Consider the following 18,761-nt stretch of genomic DNA (forward strand, 5'->3'; position numbering starts at 1 on the left):
CAGGGGTTGATGAATGTAGAAAGCAGCTAAGTATAAAATCTAAATACTGCTTATTTACTTAATTTCTGGTATAAAACTGTGTGGTAAAATATAGAGGAGGGCGGGGTGGATGTACAAATTAAGTATAAAATAATATAATATTATTGCTTGTTGAAGTTAGGGAGGTGAATGAATTTGGGGGAGAAGGTGTCTAAACAAGTATATATATTAATATAGTTTGTTTTTTCATAATTTGGTGTAAAATGCCTGTTTCATTGTAATGTTTTAAATGAGCATAGGATTTACATGAAAAACATAGATTTTTGTCAATTTCATGATTTAGAATTGTTGCTGTTAAATTCATTTCTTGGAGGTTGTATAAATGTTTTTATGTATAATTTTATTGTATGGAAATTTTACTATTCATATCTTGTATATATTTCTTTGTTGCATTGGATCATAATGTACCCTGAAATGCCATTTATCAAATATTTCTATTGCAAGGGTTTTCTGAATATTTATAGCATGGAAAGTGGCCGAATTGTACAAATGAAGTACTGTATGTTAATCATTCGATATTGAACAGAATAAAAGAAAATTTAGTAAAGGGTTTTAAGATGTGTAAAAAAAAAAACTATTTTTTGATCGGCCTAAGTTCGGAAAGCTTGTATATTTTGCCTGAAAATCACACGTAGTACTTGAAGCAAAGTTAGGAGGTATATGGTACCAAATGTATGTTTTCAATGACAGTGTGTTTATCAGTATTTTGTAAGTTCTGTACATATGTATATTAAAAAGGTGTTTTGTGCCTATTATGTTTATATTGTACGATAATGTTCTCTTAATAATAAGAGTAGGTATGTACAGTCTAAGTTTGGGTAACGGAAGATGGATTTAAACAGATAAAAGTACTACTGTGATGCCGGTGGGACATTTATTTCATGCCACTTTAAACCATTATTTATATTTTCATTACTTCGAATAGCTATAATTAAATCATGATCCCGAGTCCTGATTCTCATTTAAAGTTGTTATGTAGGTTTTTCGCAATCAATAATGATAATGAATATTCTGGTCATACGAGTCTATAAATATTCTGGTTTGCATGATATACACATAATGATGCCTTTGTCTAATAACGATTGGCTCAAAAATTGTAAAATTAATGACGTTATTGTTTTCCTAAGTTAGCGATACGTCCTATTTAATATTGCCTTCACTAAAATACACACTTTTTGGACAAATCATGGATAGTGACGGTTAGTAGATTTGTACGTAAAATTATGCATTTAATTGTTTTGCCAAAATGTACTTGTTATTTAAAGTTTATGAATTTTTTTTAACACAAAAGGAATTCAAATTGCGGTGCACAAGTTTTTATTATTGTTTGTTCTTCTAAGATCAATATGTGGTTTTGATTTAAAGAGTTTTGTAATTACCCATGCCTACTTCACAATAGACCTTTCCGCTAAGCCCACTCCTTTGAAATTAGTACTATGGTCCCACAAAACTACAGTTAAGAAAAAGAAAATTACGCAATCACGTGTGTTTGTGGGACACGCGTGTATTCCTTGCCCTGTTTTGATTGGTCGCTTGTTAAGTTTGAATGACAATCTGGAAAGGTCTATACTTTACCATTATGTGGACTAGAGCAGCCTGTTGTGGTTACACACACCAAACAATAGTACACGGTTGCTTTATTTAGATGTTGTTTACCGCTTGTTCTGATTTCGACAAAAAAAGAATATCTTGCGTTATTGAAATATCTACAACCAGACTACCCATCTGGTAAAATGCAGCTGTTTGCGTAAGCGTAGCAGCATAATACGGTTAGCCTTCTAAATTTAATGAATCTTGTATGATTTCGCTAACAAATTCTAAACCTCTGTCCAGATTATCAAACTTTTTTTTTGACAAAAAACTGGTTTATTCCCATATATAGTCATGATGTGCCCATGTATGGTCATGATGTGATGTCATCCTGACCATATTTAGGCATGTTGCATGCTTTTGTCAAACAAAATATGATAGTCGCGCCTATTGCATCATCAGATATTTCAATCGCAAGGAATCAGAGCATTTTGTACTGAGAGGAGTGAATTGGTTATATGAATATCTGGACATATCATTGTAGAATTGTAAACAAAACAAACGTCAGGGTCAAGGGGAGGTCATTTGTTCATTCGGACTTATGTTGTTCAATAACTTGTTGGTTAATTTCAGTTTTAAAAAGACTTATCTACAGTAACACTGACACAATTAAGTGATCTTGGATAAATTTAAACCAGTTAGGACAAGAATCGGAAAATAAAGTAATGCATTGTCCTTGTTTTCATCATATACAATTGATAACTTCAGAAATTTCATGTATTAAGAGCTATGATATTATTGTGTTTGTTTCCCCTTTATGTTATGACATTTGACTTTTATCCAGATACATCATTTTATAGTAGGTATACTGTAAATGTGAAGTACAGTATTTGAATATATTAGAAATTTTAAAGTGGTGTGGAAATATACCGTCATGACTTTAACACCAAGGTATAGTCACAAATCTGAAGTGTCTTTGTGATTGTTTTTAAAGCAAAGAGACGCATAGAAATAATATAAAAATATCAGAGATGAAGTTTGTTTAGACTGTTTGCTTTATTTCTGTGCTTATTCGGAGGATGGAATTTGTTTGAATGTTGGATGGACTTTATCTACTGAAGACTTTCATTTCTGGTTTTATTGTCAAGCTCATTACAAACTAAATTGAATTATGAAAAGATTTAAATACAAATATAAACAATTTCACAAAATAATTAATTATACCTTAAACTTTAAAAGAACAACATTAAAATACCATTTGAAAAAATCACATCAAAGCAACAAGAGCTTTTACCAATAACAATCATCAAGAAGATAATAAAAATTAGCAGAAAAAGGATGGCCACTCAACATTTTCAAAAGAATTAAAAACCATTAATAAAATAATTAACAACAAAAGCAACAGCAAACACTTTCAAATTAAAATACAGTACTGTACGAACAGTGGCATATGTAGGAGTCTTGGAATGGGGGTGCGAAGCTGACTCATGTGATCGATGGTTAAATGATGGGGTTCCAGCTTACAAAATAAGGTGATAGGCCTATGAGATGATTATCTAAATTTCTAAAAATAGAGATAGACGGGGTGGGGCGAGTTTTTTTTTAGGGCATCCTGTGTTCGGCTCTAGATACGAATAAGCGAAACGCACAACATAATCTGCTACATAAATAGGAAAATACAAAAACAATATTTAAAAATTAAACTGTTGTACAAAGATTCGGTTATTGAGCTGTGTACAATCTTGAAAACCCGGGCCGTCAGATATTCACGAGTTAAAGCGCATACGAGACAAATCGAAACCGTTTCATTGCACTGATTACACCACTTTTGCTACGACAATCCTTAAATTATCTGCTCTTCAATTTAAGAATTTGTAATTATAATCGGATTTAGCCCCAATAGACATGCGTCTATTTGGGCTTAATTTGCCCGTCGGGGTCCAAGGTCCCAGACCGGGGCGAGGGGGGGGGGGCGGTGTGGTCGTCCAGGGGACGTACCCCCCCCCCCCCGAAAATAAGACAATTTACGGGTTTCAAAGGCTTATTTAATCGATTTTAGAGTCTATTAATATGTACAAAATACATATAGTTTTTTTGATTTTTTTTTCTCTCCTAGGCCTGCGTAGCGCCGCCACTGCGCGAGGTATTAATATTTTCGGCTCTGATTAGTAAACAAATCAACTATTGCATGTTATTTAAGTTTTGTTCAACACATTCTCTGAAGTTTAACCGTTTTTATGGGAGGCACCTGTTAACTAATATTTGTATTGTTCTTATTCGTTAAATTTGCATTTAAATGAGGGAGATCAACACAGCGATTTATAGGGTGGTTTGTATCTGACATTATTTGTTCCAATATATTATCCATAGCATTGTTACCCTATTTCTTCAAGTGTTCTTATGTTGTCTTTCAAAGCTTGTGCTTGAATTTCTAGTAGGCCTATTATTTATTAACGTTCACGCGTTTAAATTATGGATAATTATGTTTGTATGTTTTGGATCAGTGTGTGAGATGGGCCTAGAGCTATCGATGTTATAATCATGGCCTAGGCCCATAAAGAAGATTTTCCTGTCTGTATCAAGTAAAGGAGATATGACATTGAGAATCTAAATACCATCTACCGTAAGCTATATCGATGTTGCCGCGCGGGTAAGTTATTTTTGTTATTATTTTATATTTTTCTATGACTTCGGCTGATATTGAGGCGTGTGTCTGCAGACTATACGTATTCAGGCCTATTATAGTTAAAATCTATCTTTTGTGTGTGCTTCGTTTTTGTGTTTTACTCTGTTCTTGGCAGTTATTCAACTTGGACCTGCCATAAATCATATGTAACGCCTACGTGCGTTTTCGTGTAGTGTATTTGTGTTTATAACCTTTACGTGGAATAAAATTTGGTGTACTGGTAGGGTATACTCTACGATATGTTACCTACCGGTATGCTTATGTAAAAGCAGTTTTTTCCCTGCCATAGCAACCACGCCTCTCAGGCCCGTAGCCCTATACGCAACGGGAGGGGGAAGAGGGAGGGCTGCGATGGGTGAGTACGCACCCCACATCCCCAAATTACCATAGGTCCATATTTTTGTTCCGGAAATCCATTCACCAAACTCCTTGACCAATCACAGTAGTTAGGACTGCCTCTAATTCGTCGTACATGCAAGGAATTTTAACTATATTTATAAGCTTTTTGAAGAATTTGAGTGTTTTCCCTGTGTCAGTGTGACTCATCGAGTACAAACTCATCTTCTTTCAGGTTTCATTAAAATTATCTTTATTCTCCTTAAGTCTGACAGTGCCATTTCCGACCATTTAGAAGTGTCATAATCATAAATTTTCTTACCTCAACCCTACCATGGTGGGGCTGAGGTGTTCGACTCCCATATGTAGAAGTATTTCCAGGCCTCCTATGTTGATGGGTTTCTTTTCGAGGCTACTTTTGCAAACTATAGAGGGGGCTTCAATTCGATATGGACTTCTTCTCGAGATTAAGTCACCGTTGGGCTTCTATTCGAGGTTTTACGGTTGGTCTCTAGAGATATAGCGTACGTGCGTTTCCGTGTGTTTCTATCAATTTTTTTTATTGTTACACGTAGGTATAGCTATTGAAAACCTGAATTTTTCCACGCCTCTCCTCCGTTCCTAAATCTACCTGCGTTCGTTTACTTTTCACGCACAGAAGGCCTACAATAGTAGAATTGTTAGTTTTAGTATTTTATAGCGATAAATTAAAAAAAACACAAACCAATCGTGATAATAAAGTGCTTCCTACCTCATCATTACCAATATCACAGATTGTTGTGTATACCTGTAGTAATTTCATAGTGTTCGTATATTTGTTATTATTTTTGTTTATATATTATTGTTTTGGTGGGTGTTCTTCTCTGGGTCTAATATTCTCAAACGAAAAGTTTAAATCTGTAAATAAACCTACTGTTCTTTTAAACATTTTAAGATCATTTCTTTTGCCGTTCTTTTTGCTTATACCTACCGACATTTCCTTCATTCAGATTTCCGTTATTCTGGTTACTGGTGATATAATTCAATATTAATTGTTTTGTACAAGTTAATTCTTGTTTCTTTAATCACCGACTACGTTCAACTCACACAATTTTTGTTTTAATCGGCCTTATTCAATCCGGTTTGGAGGGAATTTCAATCTGAAATTGGTCTTCTCGTCTGCGACTTACTTCTTGTCAGTCTTTTTATAGGCCTATATATTAAACGCAATACCAGTGCACCGAAATAAATACAGTATTATTTTCGTAATTAACTCTGTTTTATTTTAATATAACATATTTCCTTATACAGACATATTCACTTTGTTATATTTTTTAGATTTCTTCGATTTTTATGATTTCACCAGACAATATAATTTGTTTAATCCTCAAACTGTGGTAAAAGTAACACAGAGGCAGTCTCTTCAACCTCATGAAAATAAAATGACATTAGCAATTTAGAATTCCACTTGAGGCCTTACGTGTAATTTCCCATATTTTTTTGTGTCAGTATTGTAAGAAAATAGTAGTAAAACCTAAATACACATTCCTTGTACATTTCAAAGTTAAAACACACTACCAGCTTACTGTTTAGGCCAATTTAAGTGCAAATAATTGATATAGTTAAGGCCTAGACCATTCCAAAAAAAATCCCAAAAAAACGTACTAGTCGGGAAGACGGCCATTACTGTCTATGCCTTAACAACTTATACTTTATAATTATTATAATATTCACATTTTATTAAAGGGTACGATAGTGGCTATAGTTACACCAGTCTTAAAACAAATCCCTTATTCTGACTGGATGTCTTGCTCTAATCCAGTCAATACATACAGTAATATCCAATTAAGATTTTTTTAAAGACTGGCGTATCTATAACTGCTGCCTTATTGAACACTAGACAGATGCATCCATAAACAATTAAAAATAATACTGGCATTAAATAATTACATATTAATATACTATATAAGATAATGCACATTTTTTCAGGGCAGGCAATTAATGAGAACAATTTGTTGGCTAGCTTGAAAATCCAGGCCTTACTCAATTGCCAGAAAAAAAACCACATTTTTAAATGGATTGCATTGGTACATGTTAGTCACTGGTTGTGCATGTATACCAAAGTAAACCAATAAAATCGCTTTATTTGTAACAATCTATTAACGTGCATACTTCCTGATCCATTTTTTACCTTGAGCCAATTTATAATATTTTAAAATACAGAGAAAACATAAGACAAAAGAATGACAATTTAATCTAGAAATATTTTGTTTATATATATCTGAGGCATAGTATACAATGTATCATTCAAATATTTTTAATTATTATTTAATCCATGCTGGGAAAATGTGAAGGAGTGTGGGAAGAGAGAGAAAGAGAGAGACTATAGGTACTGCCATTTTTTAGATAGAAGTCTTGGAATTTGTACAGAACCAATCCAGAAATTGATATACATCAACTTATCCATATGATAATGTATAAGAAAAAATGTGAGTTTGTCTTCCAATGGAACAGTCAAGATCTAACTGGAATCTCTGGGTCGTATAATGAGACAGCTGGTAAATCATCAATAGTTGAATGATGCAACTTGGTAGCATTTTTACGCCTTGAGGAGCGCATTGACAACAGCACGCACATTCAGGTTGCGCAGATCTCGATAGGTCTGACCTGTTCCGACAAAGACAATTGGTTGACCAGTTGTGTAGGTCATTGAGATTGCAGCTCCAACCTATAAAAAAAAAAACAATAATATTGTGACATTTTATCAAAAGAAATTTAGTATGAAAATTTATCCACTACACTACACCACCATTCACTGTCCCTTTTTTAATTCTTACCTTATCATCAATGGTGTCAAATTTAGTAAGGACAATACCATCGATGAGCCGTGGGTTGGTCATGTTGGAGTGGTCAGCAAGTGCCTGGTTGAACTTGGTTAGCTGGTCAACTGCTTCATTTCCAACTAAAGCCTCGCCAACAAACAAAACTAAATCCGGTTGGTTGATCTTTATTAGCTGCAAAACAGTAACAGTATGTCAAAATTAGTTACATCTTGTAATAATAGATACTACTCGGCAATAAAGCAAAAGTATTAAATATTTTGACTAACAGTATAGGTATATAACAGAATATAGGTTTCCAATTAAAGACTACTTTTGGGACCAAGGTTGAAATGAATCGAGTTAATGGTAAATTAACAACCACTAATTAATTTACCTTTGAGAGTGACCTCATTAATGGTTCATTATCCTGCATTCTGCCAGCGGTATCAACAAGTACAACATCAAAACGCATGTCACGAGCTGCAAACCAAAAAAAAAAAAAAAAAAAAATATATATATATATATATATATATATATACATACATTAATATTCTCAATTACTGTATTTGGAAGTTATATCTGTCTTAGACCAGACTTTTTTATACCTTGTTTAGTGAACCCGCCGCTTGCCAATAATGATAATTTTGAATGAATTTTTGATCTATTAGCACACCTGCCGCTACAAAAAATGGAAATTTCAGAAAAAAATAAAAGTTCTTTATTTTTATTACCACCGCCACTGCCTTGAAATCTCCAAAAATAAGATATGTGTATTTCTTCCTAATTATATAAATTTAAAGCATTTAATCATCACATTACTACATTGTTTTACATTCACCAAAATATTTTTTTTAATTTTCTCCGCCACTTGAATGTTTTTGGCAAACTATTTTCTAAACCGATAAAGGAATAGAAACAGATCCTTCTAAAATTGCAAATACATTAAATAACTACTTTGTAAAAGTTGGACCTAATTTAGCCGAAAATATTCCTGATGGTAAAGAAAGGACAGACTTAAATGAAAGTTTAATAATTGATAATGACCTAATCTTCAATTTTAATTTAGTGGACCAGGAATATGTTTATAAGAAACTAATTTCTTTGTCTGTAAATAAAACAACTGGGATTGATGATATCCCTGCTAAATTGATAAGGTTATCAATAGATACTATTGTTGGTCCACTAACATATCTTATTAACTTGTCACTTTCAACTGGTGTGTTTCCAATTTCGCTGTAAGTTTGTCTTCAACCTAGCTGTAGTCCAAATTGGAGGAGGACTGGTTAGAAAAAAGTTGAGGGTTAATGTTCCTCACCCCATCAACCGAGTACCAACAGAATAAAATTAATTACCAATGAGATGGTCTCGCATCTTGGTGAGCACCGGATCCATGTCCTCTTTAGATAAGGTCTTTGAACTCACAAGTCCTTTAAACATGTTAAACATACCAAACCCTCCTCTCGTCTCTCTGTGTACAAATACAAACATACTAGAATTAATATTTTCCTATCCTAACAGTAAAATTATATTAACTTAAATGAGTAATTAGCATAAAATTACATATAGGTTCCAACATTAATAATCTTTGTCTTTTATTGTCACCTTGCATTGGGGAAGACACAATAGCCTCACCAGAGCTTTGGGGAGGCTAGAATAATTTCAATTAAAGTAGAATTGTTTGAAAAAAAGATATGGGAGTTGTCATCTGAGGTACAGGTCATCTCATTTAGTTGCTGAACAAGCTTTGGAGACTTTTACACTGAAATTATTTTGATAAAATATTAAAATGGCTAAAATATTGGAGCTTCCTGGGGGAATATGTCCCTGAGCCCCATTCAAACTTCCCCCCTCAAACAATATGTCCTTCGTTTGCACTTCACGCCACCTCTTGAATCTGCCCCCTGTTAACTGTATCTGTATTGTAACAATAATGGATCCTTACGTAGACTTTGGTTTGTCCTTTTCTTCCTCCACCTCCTCTTCTTCTCCACTTGATTCATCATCAATGTTCTGCAATGCTCCTTTCATAGTACCAACATATTGTTGCTGAAATAACATTCACTTGTCATTTAGTTTAATCGTGACCATGATGTTGGTAGTTTGTGAGTGAAGTACTTAACAGGATAAACTTCCCTCCCATCCAATCCTCTCCTAAATCAGCTTAGTGTCTTGAGATTGAAGGCTATTGTTTGGGAAATGGTTTGCATATGGTGGAATGGACTGTTCTATTTTTCAAAGGGGTAAGTATTGAAGAAATAGACATAAAAAATCAATCCATAACAACTCACTTCGTCTGCTACTTTGTCATCCACAGGTAGCTGGTTATCAAGCCCGTCGGCGGTGCTGTTACTGTAATCCAAATCAGGTTGGTCTTTACTTGTACCACCATTTTCCCACTTACGATCTTGTTTTTGTCTCTTTGCTTTGGTAACTGGCTTACTGAAATTACACAATAGAAGGAAAGGGCAAGATGCTACTACAAGCTGTAGACAGCTCCATCCTCTCTGAGACTCATAACAGAGTGAAAGTTATTTTAGTCAAAATGTTGTATTGTATCTTAGTGCCAACCTTCCAAAGCCCTGGGTTCAAACGATGCAAACTCGAGGGGTTTATTAAAAATAAAGTTACTTTTAAGTCTTGATAATTTATTAATTTTACTATATTCTTATGTTTATTCAATGTACATAAGGTAACTAGTACCTTAATTAGACAATAGGGAGAATTTTACCCTCAAGGTAGAATACATATGAACACACATGTGGCATTTTTTTGTAGGAATCACCTAAAGCTGAATGATATTCTATGTTAACATTAGTTACACTGGCATGACTTTTTCCTTCTTCTTCTTCCCTGCCGTATTAAACAGTTTTGCACGGTTGCGATTAATGGTCTCCTCATCTAGCACCACATCATCATCCACAGCATTACCTGCAGGCTTAGCAACCACTTCTTTCTTGGGTGCTGAAAGAAAGCAAGATCATTATCATTGTCATGATTTCCTACTCGACATATATCCAAACAGTAAAGACATGATTAGGAATCCCTCTTTGATATATGAAATATCAACACAATTCACAAAGTTGAAACAGAATTCTGAAATAAATTTTTATTCCGTGTTAAATACAAGAAGAATCTGGTCTCAAAACAACTCCATGAACTTTGGTTTCAAAAAAATCCCCAGAAAGAAAAACCTATTGTCTTATATACTTAAGCCCTAGAATTCCAGAGCATTCTATTACAGAACTTTCTCTTTTAGTCACATTGCATCATAATCAGACAATAGGCTTAATTGTCCCTACGGTGCTTTAGTATCCAGAACCTTGTAGACTTTCATTGGATTCCACATGTTCTCCTGTTTTCCTATAAATACCAAAGTGGTTTGTTTGGTCAAATATGTTATTCTAGAATGTTCTGTCTTAAATGTGTTACACTAAGAAATCAATCAATTGTTCAATTTATATGGCGCCATTCCTAATTTATTACATTCATCATCATCAAAATCATCAGTATCATCATCATCATCACCAACATCATTATTATCATCACCATCATCATAATAATTATGAGTATTAGTTATCATCATCCTGTATCTCAACATTTTATTATATAATTTGTTGTAATTGCACCATTTACTTTCACTGTCCAATCATCAAGATGACAAACATCAAAAACAATACTCATAAAACTACAGTACTGATGCTAATTTAACTCTATACCTTTCTTAGGTTTCTGTTCCTTCTCTTCTTTCTTATTCTCAATTATCATTGACTGTAGAGTTTTCTTTGATTTTTGAGATTCTTCAAATGTTTTCATCTGCAATTAATCAAAAAAGACAAGATTTATCCATCCACGCACCTTATGTTTGAAAAATGTTTTGCTTTATTTTACATCAGGTTTACTAACAATACTTTGAATGAATGACCAATCTAGAAGTATCTCATTCGTTACCATGTTTTTATACTATCATTTTCTTTTTTATTTGCATATTTTGTATCTCCAAAAGTTTTTTTTATCACTTGATAAATACTGCAAACATTTTATCAATTTACTATTTGCATTCAAATTGTTTTGTTCTTTAACCTTGTAATTTTTTTATCTTTAGGTATATATTTTAGTATACTAATTATATATATTCATGTAAGGAATATCATATAAAAATTTAAGTAATAAATATAAATAAGTCTTATTAAGTAAGTAATAACATTATTTTAAAAATATTACCTGTATCTTAGTAACTACTTTACTGGAATCTTCAGCGTCTCTCAGCATCTGCTGAAAACGACCGTTGAAATCAAAAGTTCCATAAAGGTTTTTGTTGTGCAGGTCATCTTTGTAAAGGTCTCGGAATTGCCGGTGAATATCATCCAAGAATTTATCCACATACGAAAGGGTCAAAATCTTTTGGTATGCAACCTGAAAGGAGGCAGAATTGAAGATGCATGATATTAGATCAGCTGTGTCAATTGACTCTCCTACTCCTAGTACTTACTCTCTCACGTAAATATTTTTTTATTTTTTCTGCAGTAGATATTTAAGTTACTATCTAAAAAGCTGAGAAGAATAAATTAAATTTTCATTAATTGTTAATGCAATCTTCATTCACTCATGTTATACCAACTTTGCTGGCATCCGATGCACGATACAAAAAAAAAATAAAATAAAATAAAATTTTAAAAATGTATATAGCCCTCTACGTAAAAATCATGAAATAGAGCGCCCTCTGTTATTTTTTTTAAATTGTAGTAATAGAACTGCTACTGATTACAGTTGTCAGTCAGTTTAAAATAATTTTATTTTAACAAAAAACACCAAATATCATTACACAGGCAGTTGTAGGGGAAATATTTATCTCATTATACAAACAAAGCAATCAAATCATCTTTTTTTTTCTAGCTTACACTACCTTTCTTAAGAAACTCACCACAAATATGAGTTCAAACTCATTATCAAGTTTGTACTTCAGGGTTAGTTGCCCATGGTTGTAGGTGTTTGTGCCACCTCTTTCCTAAATGAGTAAACCAACAATAATACATCATGGTTGGGATAATTGTTTTAAAACAATTATTAAAAAATATATGTGCTTACCATTTTATACTGCCACAACATATCAAATGATCAATACATAATCAGACAAAAGTTAATTGTTTTCAAGTATATATGAAGTAACTATGAAGAATGACTGTGCTGCAAATCCAAGTCATCTTTCTTTGCAAATTTCAAGTTAATGAAAAATTGTTAATATATTCATCAGAAACAACACAACATAAATATGATCATAACATAATAAGAAATGAAACGAAATTAGGCCTAATAGAATATCAAAATACTACTAATATTATTAGGCCTAAATATTTTCGGCTAAGCCTGGGGGCTAACAGGAACTTGATTCGAGAAGAAGAATCTACGTTAATAATGTAGGCCTAGGCCCTAGGCCCAGTCTATCTCCCACATAGGATAGGCTTCTAATCTTAGCCAATGCTAGGCCTCTCTACGTAGACGAATTATGACTGATGCCAGGCAGTGAATGCCCAGTTAGTGGTGTGCATGATTATGCATGGTATCGTCATGTTTAGGCCTAGAGTAATCGAAAGAAAATTCATACCTGTAGAATCACGTTCTTAATGAGTTCATTGACAGATGGTCCATATGACTGGCAGATGCCTTGAACATGCTGAAAGCACCACAAAACAATCCCCCCTTTACTGAAAATCGTAAATAAATCTAACATATTGAATCTTTCGTGTCGATCACAAACTGCCAACTTGCATTTTATCATGGGATTTGTTGACATGCGCAGAGTGACAGTTGAATGCAAGGGAAAATTTTGTGTATTTTTGATCAATCAATCAAAATATTTATATAGCGCCAATAATAATAAATTGTAGTAATTGAACTGCTACTGATTACAGTTGTCAGTCAGTTAAGCTTTGTTAAAATAATTTTATATGGCCTTTATTCGCATAACAAATTGATATTTTTATGAATTGCAGAGTACTATAATTGGCTTATACAGTACATTTTATTGTTTATAAAATTTTTATGATGCGTGAAATAATACAACATAGACGTGAGACAGAAAAAGTGATGCTCATGTGTGAGACTCGCGCATCATGTTCGAGAGTTGGCAGGTGTATCATGTTTTATTCAAACAGAAATGTTTCAAATAATACTTTTTGTGAAGTAAAGTTTAGTAGATGATTTCACAGACTTTTATGGCTACTTGCATGTGCACAATAAAGTACACCAAATATCATTACACAGGCAGTGTAGGGGAAATATTTATCTCATTATACAAAGAAAGCAATCAAATCATCATTTTTTCTAGCTTACACTACCTTTCTTAAGAAACTTACCACAAATATGAGTTCAAACTCATTATCAAGTTTGTACTTCAGGGTTAGTTGCCCATGGTTGTAGGTGTTTGTGCCACCTCTTTCCTAAATGAGTAAACCAACAATAATACATCATTTGGTTGGGATAATTTTTTTTAAACAATTATTAAAAAATATATGTGCTTACCATTTTATACTGCCACAACATATCAAATGATCAATAGGGCCTACATAATCAGACATAAGTTAATTGTTTTCAAGTATATATGAAGTAACTATGAAGAATGACTGTGCTGCAAATCCAAGTCATCTTTTTTTGCAAATTTCAAGTTCAATGAAAAATTGTTAATATATTCATCAGGAACAACACAACAGAAACATGATCATATTCATAACATAATAAGAAATGAAAAGAAATTAATAGAATATCAAAATACTAATAATATTATTAAATATTTTCGCCTAAGCCTGGCCTGGGCTAACAGGAACTTGATTCGAGAAGAAGAATCTACGTTAATAATGTAGGCCTAGGCCCTAGGCCCAGTCTATCTCCCACATAGGATAGGCTTCTAATCTTAGCCAATGCTAGGCCTCTCTACGTAGACGAATTATGACTGACGACAGGCAGTGAATGCCCAGTTAGTGGTGTGCATGATTATGCATGGTATCGTCATGTTTAGGCCTAGAGTAATCGAAAGAAAATTCATACCTGTAGAATCATGTTCTTAATTAGTTCATTGACAGATGGTCCATATGACTGGCAGATGCCTTGAACATGCTGAAAGCACCACAAAACAATCCCCCCTTTACTGAAAATCGTAAATAAATCTAACATATTGAATCTTTCGTGTCGATCACAAACTGCCAACTTGCATTTTATCATGGGATTTGTTGACATGCGCAGAGTGACAGTTGAATGCAAGGGAAAATTTTGTGTATTTTTGATCAATCAATCAAAATATTTATATAGCGCCAATAATAATAGTATTGATAATTTTATAACTCGAGGTTGTAATGTTCTACAATATTTAAATATATAACAATGAATATTTATTTTTAATTTTAGTTAGTACACTGTACAGGGGACAGAGAATGTTTGTGATACGTGTTTATTTTTAGATAATTTCCCGTCGTAGGCGTCAGTAAAGGTTGGGGAAATTCCTCCTCCCCCTCTAGCTCCGCGGAATTTTGATCAAAGATTTCATCATTTCAGCGTTGGTCATAGAGCGTATAAAAATTACAGTTAAATATGTCACTATCTTTTACGGTGTAGTAAATTTAGGTACACCGTTTATTAATTGTTTTAATTTTAGATTTTAAAAGGAATATCATAGCCTATCGTATGGTAGGCCTATTATCTAAATTTTTTTTAAAGCCATGAGTGAAAATTAGTAAAAAGAAGTTTATTAATGTTAAGGTAACATATATTTATTTTAAGTTTTACCATGATTGATTTAAAATGCCATGTCGGACGACTGTTATCCCAATTTGTCAATAAAATATCTATCTACTGTATTTAAATTTAATAAACCGATAATCATCATCCTCCGGGCCGGCACCATCACCGCCGCGTCCTCGTCATCAGTAGGCATATCTTATCTGAATCGTCATCATGATAATCATTGCATATTGATACAGTAGTTGCTACGTCATACACAATTAGCCTACAGACACCATATATAGATAATCCACACACGTACCTAAATTTCTTCGTGGCATCTTAAAATTAAAATAATTCTTCACAATAGGAATAATAATGAGGTAGGCCTACACAAAATGTAATAAATATACAGATTATAGCATACTGTGCGCAAAATTAATTGATTCATTTGCAGTGGCGTAGCTAGAGGTTTGGCGCCCGGGGACAAGAGTAAAAAATTGCGCTCCTTTTCCTCCCCCCCCCCCCCCCCAAATTATAATTAAAATATTTTGAATTGATATTGGTTTACTTTAAGTATACCCGTACTGTACGTCCATTTTTATGCACTTTTATAACATTATTTAAACCCGAATAACTATTATTATTCTAGCTCTCATTCTTTCTTACCAGGGGTGGCGCCAATATTGGCCCGAGCGGGTCCGAGGTCTGTGTGGGGGAGGGGGAGATGCCCCGATGAGGAGAAAGATTTCCTGACGGGAGCAAAGTGGGTGTGATCGAGCGTCGCTTAAAATCTTCCGAAAGTGGTCTGTGGGCGAAGCCCCCGAAAAGATTTGACAATTTATGGGTTTCAAAGGCTTATTTAATCGATTTTAGAGTCTACTAATAATGTAGGCTACAAAATAATTTTTTCCCCCAACGAATTATGGTTTATCTCTCCGGCGAAGGGGAGGGGGAGGGGGGTGCAGCTATTCCCGAAGGGGTGAGGGCCTAGCGCCATCGCTGTAGCTTGCTATTGAAACTGCATTACAATGTTGGGAAATTTGTATACAACTTTACCGTTATCCTAATGTGTAAGGCTCATGGGCGTCGATTGGTGGGGACAGGGGGACACGTCCTCCCCCACTTTGAAAAGTGGGGGACATCATATCGATTGTTCCCCCACTTTTCACGAATCTTCTATAATTAAAACCCCACTTTTTACAAGCGAATGAAAAGAATACCAATTACGCATGACTCATGAATTTTGTCTGTTCACTTTTGGTGATATTACCTCGTATTTACCTCGGTTTGATGGTTTTATTTTAACTGCTGTTACTAATATAACAACATTAAAAAGTAGAACTCAAATAAAATTAACAGACCATTCTGATTCAATATTTATTTTGGTATATCATTAGTTCAGTTTATTTCTCATCATCAAAACATTGTACAAAACAGATAAAATTCGCACAAGGCAAGACAAAATAATATTACAATAAAAGATAAGGATAGTCTATAAAAGTTTTCTTTAAGAAGTAAAAATTCGTAAAATAAGGTGATTTTAGGTGGTTTTTAATTACTTGACCGTGATTTGAAACCAGTGTCAGTATAATCTTAGGTAAGCATAAGCATAAACATAAGCTAGTTGTCTCAGACATAAGCAAGAATTTAGTCGTCGTAGTCCCCACCGATCATTAGAAGTTATTTAGTTAGTATAATTTTATTTGGAAAAGTAATCTCAAAATCGAGTTGCCGTCCCCGGCGTTTTCAGTGACGTCGTATGATTTGTGTGCGATTTTTACCAATTAACCCCTAAGTAAAAAATAGTTGAGCCATGTAGTACCTTGCAAATCAACCCAGAAACCCGGTAGTTTGTTGATTATTTATTGGTAGCGTCCCTTCGCTGCCAAAAAAAGAGGTTTTTTGGCAGTTGCGTCACCGGGGACATCGTGAGGGCTGGTTACGATTTGGTGGCACATCGATTGAGATTCATCTGGCCATGTAAGTCAGTGGCGTATCTAGATGTTTTGAAATGGGAGGCTGATTGGTGGGAGGGGCGCGAAGGTGTAGTGGGGAGGGGTGGCGCTCGATGATCAGTTGAGGGGCGCTAATTCGCAAAATAGGGTGATTTTAGGTGAATTTTAACTACTTGACCGTGATTTGAAACCAGTTTCAGTATAATCTTATTATACACATCTAGATGTGTATAAGAGACAGCTATTTATATAGTCCAGAAAATCTTGAGATTTTAAAAGCAATCTTGGGATTTTTTAGACTCAATCTTGGGAATTTTGAATTCTCGCCATTGGGACATAAAAACAGCGGTGCCCAGGTATTTTACGACGTTGTCTTATAATTATAAATAGATCCATTATAAGTAACGTACACAGCTTGGTGATGGCGAAGTCGTTGTTGTACCATAAAACGAACCCGCTTGCATGACGTTTTCAGTTGACCAAAAATAGTAGGCAACACAGTTAATAATTGAATCACCGAATCAACAATAGTTTGCTTAAATTAAAAGGTTGTTAAAAGTAACGTCCAATGTGGCACTACATAAAACCAATTATAAACATGAAAGTGTACAACGATAAATGCGGTGCAAATGAGGCTAAATTGTCATAGAAGTAAAAAACGCGAAAGAAGAACAACATTAATAATAATAAAATAATAATAATAATAATAATAATAATAATAATAATAATATATTATTATTAATAATAATAATAATATATTATTAATAATAATAATAATATTAATAATAAATTAATAATAATAATAATAATAAGATTGGGGGAATCACAATATAAAAGCAGTAACATTTAAATAATTAAAACTTTAAAATACAGACAAAATGAGGCTAAACAATTTATATCGTAAAAGTAAAAAAGCGCGAAAGAAAAAAAAAACAATAAAAAAGATAATACAAATAATAATAGTAATAATAACAACAACAATACAACATACAAATTCAATAGTAAGAAAGATTGGGGAACACAATAATAATAAATAAGACTTTAGGATATGTAATACAAAAGCGCTTCAGTCTTGCAAAGGAGCATTGATTTGCTCCTTTGCCGTTTTGGTCTATTCCTATTGCCGTTTTGGTCTATTCCTATTGCCGTTTTTGTAGTTGACATTGCCGTTTTGGTCTGTTGCCGTTTTGTCCAGAAACCGTCCATCATCATCATCATCATCACAAAATAATAACAATTGCCGAAATTGATCTTGGGATTGATCACAAGTAAATAAATATTATGAGGTAGACAAAATACATAGGCTACGAACATTCACATAGTTAGTGTTCAATTAAACACTGTATTGATATTTTAAAAGACACGTTAAAGTGTAGTCCTGTATAGAGCAACCCGAATCTTTTCTTTGTAATGATGCCAAACTTTAAGGAACATTTTTCATATGGAATTAACGATGACATTACCAGTAAAAATATAAACTATAAAATCAAAATGAGGTATGATCCAGAATATTCGTTTTAATTTCAATCAAAAGATAGTACTCTACTGTAGACGGACCCGTACCATTAACTACATGGTGCTAAACAATGAACTGTAAATTTAATGTTGGCACTAATGAGAATATAAAATATTTTAAAAAATTAATTAAAATCCAAAAAAACTCATTAAAATTCTTATTTTACAAGTAAAGCAAACTATAGT

At 33.5% G+C, this 18,761-nt stretch overlaps 1 protein-coding gene across 1 annotated transcript; it reads right to left on the bottom strand.

Moving 5' to 3' along the window:
* Nucleotides 1-5,839: 5,839 nt before the first annotated feature.
* On the bottom strand, nt 5,840-13,187 carry LOC117109511 (signal recognition particle receptor subunit alpha-like). The gene is made up of 12 exons (XM_033251881.1): nt 12,995-13,187; nt 12,314-12,397; nt 11,614-11,805; nt 11,109-11,205; nt 10,212-10,353; nt 9,681-9,831; nt 9,335-9,438; nt 8,745-8,860; nt 8,292-8,317; nt 7,787-7,915; nt 7,408-7,584; nt 5,840-7,298 (listed from the first exon to the last, which is right to left on the bottom strand). Exons 1-12 carry the CDS (start codon nt 13,181-13,183, stop codon nt 7,170-7,172), a joined length of 1,536 nt encoding a protein of 511 aa, XP_033107772.1. The 5' UTR covers nt 13,184-13,187; the 3' UTR covers nt 5,840-7,169.
* Nucleotides 13,188-18,761: the final 5,574 nt, after the last annotated feature.

The sequence above is a fragment of the Anneissia japonica genome, unplaced genomic scaffold, assembly GCF_011630105.1.
Source record: "Anneissia japonica isolate Jap-2015-1 unplaced genomic scaffold, ASM1163010v1 scaffold3867_len840240_cov202, whole genome shotgun sequence".
Classification (NCBI taxonomy): Eukaryota; Metazoa; Echinodermata; class Crinoidea; order Comatulida; family Comatulidae; genus Anneissia; species Anneissia japonica.

Excerpts from the sequence above, each read along its gene's own strand:
- LOC117109511 (XM_033251881.1), bottom strand. The coding sequence starts at position 13,183 with ATGTCAACAAATCCCATGATAAAATGCAAGTTGGCAGTTTGTGATCGA. Across the intron at positions 9,439-9,680 it reads ATGACAAAGTAGCAGACGAA|CAACAATATGTTGGTACTAT; the intron begins GTGAGTTGTTAT and ends ATGTTATTTCAG. Across the intron at positions 7,299-7,407 it reads TTGACACCATTGATGATAAG|GTTGGAGCTGCAATCTCAAT; the intron begins GTAAGAATTAAA and ends TTTTTTTTATAG.